The following is a 15,687-nucleotide window of genomic DNA, read 5'->3' as shown; positions in this document are numbered from 1 at the left end:
TGTAATACTCACATTCCCAGAGCCAACATGTGCCTCGAAAGAGTCAATCTGGTAAACGCAATTGGTGAGAAATCCGAGCCATATGTAACGTTTCGTTGAATTCGCTGATAATAGCCTCATGTTGTCCTATTTTTTCTTCCAATAGACTGTTTGGGGCTTTTCTAGCATTTATCACCTAAAACTTTGGCATATTAGTGTATTGCAAAGAGTACAGAATATACACATTGGAAAAAGGAAGGCAAATGAAACGTATTACATCAAAAGCGGTAAGCATAGTGTCAAATGAGATTTTATCCGCATAGTCGGCTACTTCAAATCGGAATTCTGAACTTTTCAGAAAGATTTTGAGAAAGCTAGCGTTACTGATCAAATCGTAAGCGTCTGATGTAACAATGCGCGAAAAGCACAAAAGGGCGTGAGACTCCATTTAACGTACTCTCAGTCATATAGTTTTGGCTGGACCCGGACAGCTGTTACTGATAAATTTAAATGTGCCGTTCAAGATGTTCCACATATGTAGATTTAATCAATGAACGTGCTACATTTATCAAGAAACGTTTTTGAGGCAAGGTAAGTTCAGTATCGGTGAGTAGGGTGACGTATCACAAAATGCTTGGGAATGCTGCCGAAAGCTTAAGAAACGGTAATGTGCACAGACACTGCGTCGAATTTTAGATGCTTTCAGTTGTGCAGAAAAGGCAGTGAGCTTGCAGTGGTTTTGAGCGAAGGTGAAAAGTGAAAAATTTGTTGACAAAAAGATTTATCAGAAGTGAAAACCCGATCAGACAAGAAGAAACGGTGAATGAGATATTCCGGCTAATTAAAGCATGACTATGATAATTCGATCTGGAATTAATCCTATAAACATCACAAAAAGCTATTTTCTGACTTCCGCGAGGTTGTTAGGTCTGGTTAGCAAGATTTCCAAATTTAACTATAAATCATATTTTGGAGTGAAGCAGCAAGTGCCGCCAAGTACATCCATTGGTGTTTTTCAGGGACAGGCTACTGCCTGTCCTTCCAAAAAAATGACATTTTTGACATGATTCGTAGACATATTGGATGTCATAACCGACCCACAAAGAACAAGCGTCCCTAATATCCTCCAAACTCCAAGACTGAGTTGTGAGCTATGAAAGGAGACTTTGCAATTTGAGATATGAGTGGTTTTGAACCACAGAATTTCGCTTCCAGAATGGCAGTCGTGTTTCGCACCAGTGTTTTTAAGTGTTTGTCGTATGTGCACTGGACTATTAACGACAACCTTGGTAGGTACGCTATGATCGATGTGTTTCAAGCAATTTTAGCTGTTGAATAAAAAGAATTGCCTTGAAGCCGAATTTTATCTGATTCCCTACTAACGTTTATTTCGTTCTTCGAACGCATTTTGAAGGCAGTTTTCGGGAAAAGCTGACCCACGCCCGATATTGAACTGTTTCAACACTCGCCCAACAGTGTCAATGTTCTAAGGGTTGGTTATACTGGTGTCGCAGACCTACCCTTAGATTTGGTAACAACTGTTTTCCATTTCAACTAACCCTTAACGAGTGTCGGACGAACCCACTGCAAAGTGACAACAGATTCTAACTTGCATGTGCTTGCAGGTTCTCATTGCCCCAAGTTCATTTTGAGATTTGGGACACGAGCCCTATTCCGACCCGTGCTGTTCCGTGCGGGATCGTGCAGTGTAAGCTTGTGATATGTCAACTTCGCACGTGACGAATATCATGTGCCATCAACGTGCCCATAATCACCGCAATTCTGGGAGCACGTCACTAGCAGAGGACCATACGAGTCATTCAGAGACATCAATGATGCGCCTTCGCTAAGGATAAACGCATGCACAACGTTTAACGGTGCGTGGTAGCAGACATGTCTATATTGACGTATGTTAAGAGATTATTATTTCGTATGCTGAGAGCTTGTTCGGAAATATCACGGGCCGCCTATTCCTATTGGCGAGCTGATCAAAAAAGCCCATGTCACACAGCGTCTGACGATTGTTTTTGTAATTGGTGAAATGGTATTGCCCTTTCTGGAGACATTTCTTCCTCCCCGAAAGTCGTATGATTCCTGATGGAGTCGTTCTCTGACCGGCCAGCTGCGAACTCGCCACTCCCCCGATGAAGCTGCATCCGCCTCACTTGCGCCGGGAGGCGTCATGGGCCTATGCTTCCATATCCGACTCTATTGCTGCTTTGTTTTCATCCAGGGAGACGGTATACGTGTTGAGTTGCTCCTTGGTGACGCAGTCGTCGCCGTCGGTGAAAATGGCACTGAACGCCGCCGTCAGAGACTGGTGCGTGTGTCCAAGTACTCACTCGGTAGTGGGATTAGCCATGGCGGGCACGACCACGCACAGGACCAGGAGGCCAAGACGGAACATAGCGACAAAAGTTTCTCACGTTGGCTGCTTGCAAAGCAGCTACGCAATTCACACTCGAAGTATCACATTTGTACAACGTGCGGTCACAAAAGACGGTGCCATATGTGACACGGCGATGATATTATGTGTTCCTTGTTTTGTCTTCGGATACATGGTGTTTTAAGAGTTAAATTGGCAATTAGTTATTTGAAGCTTTAGCTGCAGCCAGTTAGCAAAACACGCTGTGTCATGATGACCCATAGAGCACCGCTTACTGCAGGCAACATGCTCTGCTTTATGCATAGCACCGTGCTGATAGCTTTATTAAGACAAATATTGAATGAGCAAATTACGTTGAACTAAGATCAGACATGAAGGTCGGGCCAAGGATTCTAAGCAAAAGGTCACGTGCACATTTAAGGTCAGTGACCTTGTTTGACCTTTTGAAGATCATGGTGACCAAAATCATACAAGACTACTCTGAGTTATGCATTTTGGTGATCAACAAAAATCACGCTAGGCGGTGTGTTTCTAAAAACCAAATTGTGACCTGGGTTTTATTACGTCTTCCTGCTTTTAATAAATTCGAAATGAGTACGAGCAACTATCCCATACAGCAAGCCTTAGAGTAATAAAACAGATTGGTTTTGACATCTTTGCGCCCGTGTAGCTTATAAACTAGACAAGTTTTATTCTTTTTTTAGAGGCGTTTCATAAGCAAGGGGCAGGGCTGTGTACTGCACAGAGTGATCTTTCAGATTGCTTTTTCAGTTCAAACCCCACAGAAATGTGGAGCCCTCTTCAAATCCGCCATTGTAGATAGCGCTTGGTGCAGTGTCATTCAGCGTCGTCTACTCATACACCCGTGGCGGTAATTCCACATGACCGCGATGCGTTGCAACGCATGGCTTCTATCTTAGTCTGGTTGCGACGCTCCTTTTCTAGGGGATAGGGATCATTTGGGTACACGCGAAGTGATCAGTTGGAGATATCCGACGCGACACATCACGTGTTTTCCCGACTTATACCTGCGTGGTTTTTATGTAAGACGTATGAAATGCGTGTAATACGAGACGGATGTCTGAAACGCACGCGTGGCCATCATAAAACTCATCTTGAGACCGTCCGCCCACCAAAACATCACCTCATCTTATAAGGTAGCCGAAACAAAAAAACAAAACAAGTAAGTTCTTGACAGGTACGGGAAGCACTCAGCGAGGCGCGTCTCGCATGCTGAAATAGTCGTTTTACGAGAGCACCCAAGATCACCATACATTTTCAGCTAGTTTCTGCTGAAGTTCGCCTCAAACAATCCCTCACTCCGCACTTCGACAACTGCAAACAGCGGTGAACTTCTTTGCAGATCAGCACGTTTGCAGCGCAAAATTACAATGCTGCTGCTAAGGGACATCTTCATCCCGTCTCTAGTCCGCAACAACGACAACTTGCGCGCAGGTGCAGTTGATCCCAAACAAAGGTCGGGTGTCCGTCAAGTTGTAAGCTGGAGCGTATGATGACCCTGGCTTTTCAGCTGTTCGTAAATTTGCGCCTCTTAGTGCCAAGACAAACCCATTAACCGAAGTAGGGGAGAGACAGGTGGTACCTAATACTGACATTGCCATATTTCTGTAACTTTTGCTGGCCCTCCATATTTAGGAAGACTCGGCAAAGGGGCAATAGGAGCAGGACGTATGGGCCATGGGCCCAACCAATCGAGCGTAGAGATGGGAACAAGGGGACCGGAGGACTTTTGAAGGAGGACTGCTGACTTTCCTAACCACTATGAAAGTTTTTTCGTGAAATGTTCTCTCATGTTTCGGGTTCAAGTTCCAGTCCAGCGGCAACGTCTTCCAATGAGAGCAGCTTCCCGTCGGAGTCCAGCTTGTAACTCTGAACCGTCAGGTACTCTGGCAGTGGTGTGTCTGTGCTCTGCTCATCGGCATTGCGGCGGTCGTCTAGCTCTTGCCTCCTGATCGCCCGTCGCGGATATGCTAGGGCCCCACCAGGAGGGTCCGTTATGGTCGATATATCGTTGGCGGCTGACATAGTGCTGCTGACTGCTTACATGTATTGGGCGTCTGCTCACATAAAAACCGGCTTAACAACGCTCAGTTCATACGACGCACCGCGCTAGAAATCTGCTGAAAACACGGAGGTGTGGCTGTGCGGTTGCACTGATGAACAGTACAGGCAACTAAAGGCAACATCTATGATGGCGCCGTGATGACCGATTGGATCCAGTTCAGTGATGGTCCAAGCGCGATGTTGATAGCCGGAAACTCTTCGCTGCCACAACCGGCTCCAGCAACAACCAACCCCACTGCGTACCACCTCGCGATGTCACCCTCCCCGATAACTTTCATTAACACAGAACCCAGATCGCCGCGATTGATAGCACACAAGAACACCGATGTCGGTTCAAAAAACTTCGTACAAAACGAGCCTGCATCAAAATACCGGATGAATGGTGGGATCTTGGTGTAATTGCTTCTACAATCTCCGAAATCCACCACCCTCACCCTGGCCCATTTCAGAGACATGAACGCTGTGCTTGCGGCATATCTTGTCGCGCCCCAGCCCGCAAAGATGAGGTCATCACCCGCTGGCACAATTGACGTAAGGGATGCATCTGGTAGGCAAATAGGGCTCACAGTGCTGGAGAACGAAATTTTTGACACAGTCTTCAGCAAGGCAATGTCCTGAGCTCTCTTTTCCGGCAGCGAAAACTGGGGATGCCGCGCAACTTTGATGATGTCCAGCTCGAACGGAGGAGCGTTAGGATTGTCGTCAGAGGTGTCCTGCAAGTCGAGGTCACCGAAGCGCACACTCAGCTGGCGGCCATCGCGAGCGCAGGTCGCCCCCGTCAACACCCATCGGTCAGAGATCACGGCGCCCCCGCAGACCACTATATCTCTGCCGCCCTTTTGCCTTTCGGAGATGGCCGCCATCCAGGGAAAGTTGGCGGCGTTCTTGACGAACGAGGCGCCCAGCTGCGCCGGTGGCGAAAAGCTGGTCTTCCCGCAGCCGGCGCCGCGCGGCTCCTGTCCAGGGCAGCAGAACAGCGGTGTGGTGGCCGCATCCAGGCCGCAGAGAGGCCGGTTCAGCGTCACTGACAGGTCCTCCGTCGGCAGAATGTCCGGCAGGTTGCTGTTGGCTGTGGGAACCGCGTCCGCCAGCCACGCCGTCAGCGTCAGCAGGAGCACAGCCCCGAGCTGCGCGCGCACACCGACACCCATTTGTAGGTTGAAACAAACGCCTTCCACGGCCCGATCGCCGCTCCTGCCGCCACCCAACTGATCAGATCAAACAATCTCGTGCACCGCGAGCTAAACCCTGGAAATTCCCGCGCCCGAGTCATGCAGGGGCGCGGAAAGCTTTGCTGTTTGGGGGAGTCAGACAATGCTGTGGACAGCTCCTGAAACATTTACGCAAGATGTGCGGATCAAAAGTGCACGTTAAGAGACTACTAATTCAAACGTAAACAGTTGACGAATTACTCGTATGGTGCGCATGGTGTGAGATGTCTGTTGCATTGCAAAAACACGGTTGGAGAAACCTAGGCTCATGGTAGAGCAACAAGAGGCACTCCATTCCAGGTACATATTCAGAGGTTAAAAAGCATCCACTCATCCACGAGTGTGAAGCCTCATATGAATGGCGGCTCTTCATGAAAAGCGGCAAACACGCTCCTAGTGTTCAAAGTTCTGTTTAGCATATTCTTTCATGAAAAGTCAATTGCGACGAATTTGTGCACATTGCAACATGGAAACAGTAGTTTGAGGAACACTGCACGGCGATCTACGACCGTTGCGGGCGGCGGGCGGCAATCAACAATGCCGTGGAATGCACCGCCTGGCGGCACTGTTACATTGGCCAAGTCATGTATCATATATACATATATATATATATATATATATATATATATATATATATATATATATATATATATATATGCGTGTGTGTGTGTGTGTGTCTATGTATATGTGTTTGTGTGTGTGTGTGTGTGTGTGTGTGTGTGTGTGTGTCTATGTATATGTGTTTGTGTGTGTGTGTGTGTGTGTGTGTGTGTGTGTGTGTGTGTGTGTGTGTGTGTGTGTGTGTGTGTGTGTGTGTGTGTGTGTGTGTGTGTGTGTGTGTGTGTGTGTGTGTGTGTGTGTGTGTGTGTGTGTGTGTGTGTGTGATCAAAACAACAAAAAAGAATATACCCGACTTTACCCAGCAGTCAACGATGAAAACACCTGTTTAAATGTTGTGTCCCCACAGGGCATGCTCTCGTAGATGTGACGCAAAGTAAAAAAGAGCGCTCTTCTGGCAAATCCGATTTCTGACGCGCCATAATGGGGTCAATTGTTTTTTTTCTTCTGTGACCTAAAACATGCAAGGTAGTATCAATCGTACACCCCGTTGAGACTAATCCATTGGTGTTTTTTGTTAAGCTCTATCTTCATCAGTTTAGCAACGCCTGGGGTTGATGGGGCTCGCATTCCCCCCCCCCCCCCCCCCCCACTGCTGTTAGTCCGCGCTATGAAAAACCGTGTGTCAGAGCGACGGTTAAGGAGGCAAATCAGACCATTTGCGATTTGTGGGAAACTGGGGTAAGAGTTGTTTACCTCTGTAAACACCATATACAGTGAATCCCAAAGGGAACCGTAACTCGTTGAGACTCTACGCCATAGGCTGCAATGATCACTAGAGTTTGACCTAACGAGGGACCCATGATGGCTGGCAGGGTGTGCGGTCGCGCGCCCACGCGCTACCACTCTATTCCGGTGATCTGGTACGGATCGGGCGTATTTTCGTACATACTGTTTACTTCGCCTTGCTCTTTGTTTGATGTAGAAGGGTAAAGCTAAACTTCACTGCCCAGTAAACACGGCGGCTAGCTGGAGAGGGCTGGCCCGGCGCGCAGAGCCGGGCACGGTCGGTAGCGGGGTGTCGGTGTGCGGTGTGCGGTACGCGGTGTGCGGCTGCAAACCAGCGCTGCAGGCGGCGGGCATCTCGGCCCGGCCAACTGACCTAGCGCCGGTGGATGGATCACAGACGCAGACCAGCGGGATGTAAACGGGCCGTACCAGTCTGTTATATATTTGGCACTGGCACAGTGCGTGCAGCTGCTCAGTAACATCCAGGAACGCAGCGAGAACCTTGCCAAGGTGGTTTCGGAGGCACAAGCGCGGAAACAGATGGAGAGAGGGGGCAGGAGGGAGGAGCGTTTACCCCGCACAAAATGTTGGACGTCAGTGAGTGACAATCTAGGCGTGATTAAGGTTATGCTTTTCCTGTACAGCACTGGGCCAACTTCGCGAACATTCTCAGAAAAATGCAATAAGGCCGGATTTCTGTTTACAAAACACTATTCAGCCTTCAACTGTTACTGCATACTAGCATTTTCCCTCATGCGAATGTCGTCTGCTTCAGTGAGTTCCAAGTCCCTGCGGCTCAGCAAAAGTTGGTTGCTTTGCAGGTATTCGTCGAACTGACTCCTCGGCGACGATGAATAGTCACTGCACTATTTTGTGTATCTTTGAGCTTATTATTCTTCATGATCATGCTCAGCAAGTGCACCACGTGGAAGAGGTGTACAGAAGTATAGCGCACCACGATGCATGGGTGTCTGTTCTTATCAATCACCCACGGTACGAAACAGAAATCCGCCAAGAAGAGACCATTCGACATACACTCGTCAGGTTAGCAACAGGTTCGAACTCATGTTCAGATAGACGTTCTCAACTTTGGCCAACTCTCGGCCCCGTACTAGGTCTTGCCCGCGTTAGTTATTTTGCTCGTTGTGCTGAGGTCAATATCGATTTGTGCACACGCCTGCGAGAATCGAAGGAGACCGTTTTCAACCGTGACCTTAGACCCGCTACAGCTCAAAATCGACTAGTTGGTCAGATCTCCGCGCGATGGCAATGTGTGTATAATTAATGTGCAATATGCAATCTCCGTGGCAATGGTGCAGCACATAATAATCTGTTTGACGGGAAAACAAAATAGTTTCCTACTGCCCCAGTGGAATGTCTTAATTGTACGGTGTTTATCTGTCATATTCATTAGCTAAGCCTGCATCAGCTGCCAAGTTTATAGGTTCACATCTGATTCTCATCCATATGTTTTCCAGTTGGGCTACTTACATAATCAACTGCTGTCAGTTTGAAAGATATGGAAAGGAAACCAAAGGTTATACGAGGCGCTCATTTTTCCTTTCAGTCCAAGGTAGTCCAAGGGCGAGGATGTCCCCCTGCACCCTGCTCCCCATTCTGGATCTGCACATGGAAATATGTCATTGAAATGTTTATGGTAAACCGGTTACGTCTCCGATTAACGCTTAACTTCATACCATGACAAACTATTCGTGAGCATTCGGTAAAGAGCTCGTGGGCCGAAAAGATGAACATGATCAATGAAACCTGCGATTAGCTCGAGGAGTAAAAGATGGCAATGCAATGACATACCATTTATTTCGTGACATATCAATGGTCATTGTCGGTCATTTAGACCCAAACAGGCACTGCAGTATCTGTGATTGGCACTCAAACAGGCACTGCAATGCGTGCCGTTGAGACCCAAAAACAGGCACTGCAGTGTTTGTAATTAAGACCCAACAGGCATTGCAGTGTGTGCTATTGAGACCCAAACAGGCACTGCAGCGTGTGCCACTGAGACCGAAACAGGCACTGCAGCGTGTGCCACTGAGACCGAAACAGGCACTGCGGAGGTGGGGAATCATAGTGTCTGACATGAAAACAACACGTGGCCACTGCTGTAATAACGCAGAGTTACTGCGCGGGCTGTTTCGTAGATAATGTGTCAAGTATTCGAGGCCTGTTAGATCACGATTAGCTTCAATATTCAGGCGAATGTGGGTTCTGTTAGCCTTTGTACTAGTGAAAGAGCACGGCAAAGCTCTGGGCACATGGACGCTATAGCACACACGTTACGGAAGGATGCAGACGAGGTAACAGTATCACGGATGGAGCACTTGTTTCAGCTATCGTCCGCCTCTGGCGTGTCAGTACCTGGCTGGCCGTTGCGACCAGTTATCTCGTCACTGTTCGCGGTCAGGTTTTCTGAGCGAGGGCATTCTAGGAAATGGGCCACAAGACCGGCTCTTGACGCTTGGGGAAAAGCCCGTCTTATTTTCCAAATTACCCGAAGCTCCACGAATGATTGCAGAGGATGCGCACGCTTCAAATCATCTGAAAACTAAAAGAACACCTACAACAAACAACTATGAACAAAAGCAAACAACCTCAATTGCAATAACAGCAAAGACAAGCAAATGCTCATCCCGATTAGCGTAGTTGGTAGGGCGCTGTGCCCACAATCGGAAGACCGCGGCTCGAATCCTAGCAATAGTACAGAGAGACCTCGAACATGGCTAAAAGCCAAACATCATGCAGCCCCGCTCAGGACTCGATAACGTCTGACGATGACTGGGAGCTAACTGGCTTAAATATTGTGTACGTACATTCTGACGCACCAGACGAGAAAGACAGCTGGAACAATTCATCCGTGACGATGCCGGGACCCGTGAGGTTTCAGAATGTTTATAACGTCTGATTTCCTCTATCAGGGTAAGTAGATAACTGAATGTGATCGTAATATGGATAGAAAAATAGTATCATACAATTAATGGAAAAACATTACCTTTGAGGAGTAATAGGCCCAGCGTTATTAGTGAGAGCATCTGACATCAAGCGCACGCACTGACATTGATGATAGATATTTTAATAGCACAACGCATCTAAACACCACCATATCCGAAAATAGTGCCGCCAAAATTCGGAAAAAATGGGCGAGACGGGCTTCCCAGGCAGTTTTTCGCTCCCCCCCCCCCCCCCCCCCGCCCCCCTTGCCGCGCCCCTGATCAATGCTGGCGAACGGCCGGCGGCGGCCGGTCCGACGGCTGGCCCAGACCGCCGTGGCCGTCCAGCCGCCTGGCGCCGCCGAGGTCCTGTGCACGCTTGTCAAGCCCGAGGACGAGTCGCGGGCGCAGCAGAGACGTTGAAAAACAAACCGTGCGGCCAGTGTCGGGTGGTGCAGTATTGCAGTGCCCCATCATGCATAAGCAAACCTACCACGGCCAGCGGCTGGCGAGTGGCAAGCGCAGGTCGCGGAATGTGACGTGACATCGCCGGCGGCGGGTGGTGCGACTTTGGGAGAAAAAATCGCAGACAAAATACGTATGCATAAAGTGCGTGTTCATAAAGTGTTCTTAAGCAGCGCTCGAAAAGGATCAGACTCGTTTCACCAATGTATGTGGGCAACAGCCCGGAAGTATTGGTCATATAAGAGAAATTTGCATAGATAACACTACAATGCGTGTGTTCCAGGATAGACCCCAACCAGCATGACGAATGGCACACTCTCAACTCTCAGGTTTCGCCGAAAGCTGGTTTCCGCCTAAAGGCCTAGGGCATTGAACCCACTGTGCAATTTGCAGTTCCACCCAGTGCACCGTTTAAAGGAAATGTTTCACATTTGAGGATTTTGAAGCAAGCATCAGATATGATAAAACAATTTCACCTCGGTATATTTGATACTATTGGTGTAGTTTTAAGTGGAAAGGACTTCTGTAGACAAAACAACTATCTGTCTGCGTAGACAAGGCAGTAGTAATAGCTTTACTCCTCGAAGCAAAACCACAGGAATGAAGACATAGATGGCTTTATATTTCGGTAACATGCCTTTACCGAAACAATAGCAGGAGTTTGTTTTTGCTATTGTTCTTGTTCTGCTATTGTTTCGATAAAAGCGTGTCGCTCAAATAGCACACATTCACACATGATCGATCAGCCACACATTTTGAACAGGTCAGATATATGCGTGCAGTCATTAACAAACACATGAAAACTCTCCCCCCCCCCCCCGCCCCCCTGAAGACTACAGTCCCACCATCCTTAGCCCGTCCCACAGGAACCTACCCCGAGAAACCACGTTGCGGAATGCTTCGAGTGGCCGAGATCCACGGCTAACATAGGGTGTGGGCCGGATGGATGCAAGCCTTTCCATTGCGCGTGCGCACCAGCCAGCTAAAGCACCTGGAACACCTGATTCCCAGCCTTCCATCGCTCGGCGGCCGGCCTCGGCTACCGAGCCAGCGCGGCCGCCGCCTGCCATCTAACGAGAGTTCTCCGAATCAGCTGAACCTTGGTGCTGTTTACAGCCGAAGCCGGTGCCATACACAAATACGGCGTCCGTCTGCCGTTCCAAGCTCCCGCGCCATGTTGACCGAACGGCACGCGAGCGCCGCACCACCACGGCTGAAAATGTTAGTAATTTTTCTGTTGCGTAAGTATTGTCCTCAATACGTCATTGTTTGATTAGGTCATCGTACCTCACATAACATGGATTGAGAGCCAACTGACGTCCGTCGTTTTATCTGGAAATCGTGCTCACGACGCCAGACATGAACGACTCATTTATTTTTATTTATTTATTTAGGAGGCTGACCACAATCCGCGAAGAAATTTACTGAGCCTTAATGACAAACTGAATACCCATCACTGCCGGTAATAAGCATTGGGGCCGGCTTGAAATCAACAGTGTTTAAGTTGTTTTGGTCTCACTAGCAGGATCTTAGCTCGGCTCGTACATTACCTCACGACAGCGACGCGCGCGCGCGCGAGCGACCAGCTTACCACTGCCCCGCGGGTTCGGGCACGAGTCAGCTGGTGATCCGTCAACTGGTCTGACGGGTCACATGACCCGGCGCCGGGAGGCCTATATCACAACAGAAATTGTTACATTGGTGTTATCAATTTTTCTTAATAAAGAGATCTGCACATCATTAGAAGACCTTACTAGCATCGGCGAATGAAACGTCCGTGATGTTCTCGGCATGGCCAAGTGCGCAGCGTCACCCGTGTCGCCATCGCTACCCACATTGTCGCCTCCGGCGTGCACCCTATCGCCATCGCCACCACCAGGTTCCCTCAGGTACCTGTAGTGAAATGAAACGCTGCTTAAAAACGCAAAACAGGGGAACCACAGATGAACATGACTGAAAGCTGCGGATTTATTTTGCACTCACGACTACCATGCAGATGGCAAACGCCAATTACAGGCTCGGAATTTATTGCTGATGTCTAATTAAATTCACACGTCCAGTAAGGAAGTAAGGTGCAGCATGTTTGGAACAACTCACATCGTACTATAAAGATCTTTGAGATACGAGAAAAGTTGCATAGAAAAGTGGGTTATAACCTCTTCCCTATATGCTAAGGCACCGTTGTAAAACAATCATAGCCAGGTGCAGCACATACAAGCAGTGCTCCTGAAGCTGTGTGCACACTGCACGGTACAAGGTTGTGTAGTCTAAACAGCACTCAGCTGCCTGAACAAACGAATGGTTACCCTTTAGCAAGATGCAGGATGGTACGCTTGACTGTTGGTAGGCCGGCCTTTCGCATCACACGTCGCAGGATTATGTACGTGCTGCTGGATACCACTATCTTCTTGCTTGTTCCCGATCGTCTGAAACATAACACAGTGTGAAATGGAAATTGTAATAGACTGCAGATGTGGAGTTAATACCTATGACGATGACTGCAACAACTAAGGTGGGGGACTTATTGGTAACTCTCCTCTGGCTTTAGAGCATAGGAGCAAACAAACTGCATTAATGTTTTATACAGCATTGTCCACACAATACTACATGGAAGTGTGTGATTTTGCTAATAAGGCCGATTTCAGGCTGTTAGTCCCTTTAGTAATTTAGGTGTTTTACGTGGTCCTTCAAGTCCTTGTAGGTCTCATAAACGTCTTTGTGTTTTGCACAATATGGTCATTACAATACAATGTCAATGGCAATCATCGTTGCAAATTTAATCATCTTTATGCCATTAGTTAATGCAGTTTGTAGTATATTTTTTGTGTTACAAATTTCAATCTCCTTGTTCAAAAAGTAAACTAACTTTCAAAATCCAACCCAAAAAGAAAACACTGACCCAGATTCTGGTCTTCGAGATGGTGTAGACACAGGAAGCACTGGGGTGCCTGGAACACCCCCCCCTGTGCCGAAAACAATTCAGGACATCAATGATCAGAATCAGAAAGATCAACAATGAACAAAGCTGTCACACAATGTACAGGTCATAGGACAGCACTTTGACATATGCACCAAGTATAATGCAAACCAATGTTTTACTTATATCATATAAATTCTGGTCAGAAATGACTGCGGCACATTGAAATGCATGAATGAATAATGACTGAGAGGACATGGAATTGAAAGAGACAAAAGGTGATCATAGAAATGTCATATGTGTTCTAATGTTGAATAAGTTCAAGTCTGAATGCCAAGGCTAAATATGAAGTGTCTGACAAAAAGAAATAAAGAAAACCTAGGCATTCACAGACCTGCAGAGAGGGCACAGCATTGGCCCTAAGCCTTTTCCTTTTGGCTGCCTGGCTGGAGAAGGCATGTGATGGAAAATGTGCCTAGCACACTCTATGCCTCGGCTTGAACCCACTGATACCACACACATGAAGCCATTCCTGTTGGTGGCCTTGTTGAGCTGGGAATCTGAAAGGATCACAGTAATTGGGAAAATTGAATACTATACAATACAATGGACATCTACTTCAAATGAGTAATACAAACTGAAAATATCTGCCCACAGGGTGTGCATTAATCACTGTGCTAAGTGGTGATACATCAAGAGTACACACTACAGACATCTCGGTTCCTGAGCATGTCTGACACATCTTGAAATGCTTGTCACACCAAAAATAAGTAATAGAAGCTGAGGCCACACACTCATGAACTTTGCCAGCTGTGAGCATGGTGCATAGCTGCCACCAAATCTAGTTAAGAGTAGGTAAATTTAGCATTTTGAAAAGTGGCAGCAGCATAGCAATATCTAAAGGACGCGTGTAAATCGACTCATGAGTGGATCTACACAGAACAGCTCCTCTGCTTAAATCCACTACGAAGTGGATTTACACAGGATGCCACCCCTGTGTAAATCGACTCAGATCTGAGTTGATCTACACGTAAACGCACTGTTGTGTAAATCCACTTGTGAGTAGATCTACACAAGTGTGGCTTCAGGAGTAAATCGACTCAGATCTGAGTGGATTTACACAGGAGCGCCGTTCTGTGTATATACACTCCGGAGTGGATTTAAGCAGAGAAGGTGTTCTGTGTAGATCCACTCATGACGTGATATACACAGAAGCGCCATTCTGTGTAATTCCACTCGCGAGTGGATTTAAGCAGAGAAGGTGTTCTGTGTAGATGCACTCATGACGTGATATACACAGAAGCGCCATTCTGTGTAATTCCACTCGCGAGTGGATTTAAGCAGAGAAGGTGTTCTGTGTAGATGCACTCATGATGGATACACACACCTGTGAATTACATCGCGATGTGATCTGCGCAGGCGACAGAGCATATTCAACGCAGCGAACTGGCGAACTGATCTATGACTTACCGAATAAGGGAAAGGTGTGATTTCAGCAATCAAACGCGCACAAAAGCTGAAAATATGCATTTGCCCATGCATAGCTCATTTTTGCATCACTAAAGCTACACATCTGCGTACTTTATTGAGAACATACCGTCCAGAGAAGCGAATATATATATGCATACATATATATATATATATATATATATATATATATATATATATATATATATATATATATATATATGTACATATACAATATAGTATGCGTGCGTTTGCGCGTGTACATGTGTATGTACCAGGAAAAGTAGATGCTGAACTTGTCACATTGCTTACAAGGCACGCCATGCAGCATCGCATGCTTGCCACACGGTGCTTTGCAGTGTGCGGCTTGTATCCAGTCTTGGTAACGGGTGAGGGGTGCGGAGGGCTCCTAAAGGGGCTCCTTGATGGTGAAACGCCCCCCCCCCCCCTCTCATACACACAAATTCGTCAGCTTTGGCCGATGCATTTCCACCGGCATGATTTTGTGCGTGTTTTATGCATTTCTAACTTTCTGCACTGGGGCAAGAAGCCATGAAAGGTACTGGAAAGCAATTTGCTGTCTGTATTTTGTTGCAGGCAATAATTGACAGAAGGGAGGTGATGTTAGATGACATGCAAAATAACGCATCGGTGTTATTCCTTTTAAATTGTTAAGCTGGTTCTATCCAAAGGGATAGACCTTAGACCTTTGCCAAGCTTTTGTTCTGAGCTCTGCAGAGATATTCATGACCCCGTGCACGTTGAGTGTAGATGGAAATGGTGTCAGCAATGTTTTCACCTTGGCTAACCCATGTTCGCCTAGGGATGTTAAACGTTCTGTCAGAATTTATTAGTGATGCAACTTATGTAACAGTGTTTAGGATA

The 15,687-nt window shown here is 47.2% G+C and overlaps 1 protein-coding gene and 1 long non-coding RNA gene across 2 annotated transcripts; both read right to left on the bottom strand.

The window, feature by feature from the left end:
* Window positions 1-4,426: 4,426 nt before the first annotated feature.
* LOC119114264 (CLIP domain-containing serine protease 14D) lies at window positions 4,427-5,635 on the bottom strand. The gene has a single exon (XM_037238466.1). It carries the CDS (start codon window positions 5,599-5,601, stop codon window positions 4,573-4,575), a length of 1,029 nt encoding a protein of 342 aa, XP_037094361.1. The 5' UTR covers window positions 5,602-5,635; the 3' UTR covers window positions 4,427-4,572.
* A 6,541-nt stretch (window positions 5,636-12,176) lies between these two features.
* On the bottom strand, window positions 12,177-13,381 carry LOC119113344 (uncharacterized). Its single transcript, XR_005095894.1, has 3 exons — window positions 13,318-13,381; window positions 12,725-12,844; window positions 12,177-12,311 (listed from the first exon to the last, which is right to left on the bottom strand). It is a non-coding gene; the product is annotated as an uncharacterized LOC119113344 (long non-coding RNA).
* Between the last annotated feature and the right edge of the window lie 2,306 nt (window positions 13,382-15,687).

This window comes from Pollicipes pollicipes, unplaced genomic scaffold (genome assembly GCF_011947565.3).
Source record: "Pollicipes pollicipes isolate AB1234 unplaced genomic scaffold, Ppol_2.1 Scaffold_7262;HRSCAF=8765_pilon_pilon_pilon, whole genome shotgun sequence".
In the NCBI taxonomy this organism is placed as follows: domain Eukaryota; kingdom Metazoa; phylum Arthropoda; class Thecostraca; order Pollicipedomorpha; family Pollicipedidae; genus Pollicipes; species Pollicipes pollicipes.
This window is presented reverse-complemented; position numbering and strand designations above follow the sequence as displayed.

Bases quoted from the DNA above. Each gene is read 5' to 3' on its own strand.
- LOC119114264 (XM_037238466.1), bottom strand. From the start codon at position 5,601: ATGGGTGTCGGTGTGCGCGCGCAGCTCGGGGCTGTGCTCCTGCTGACG.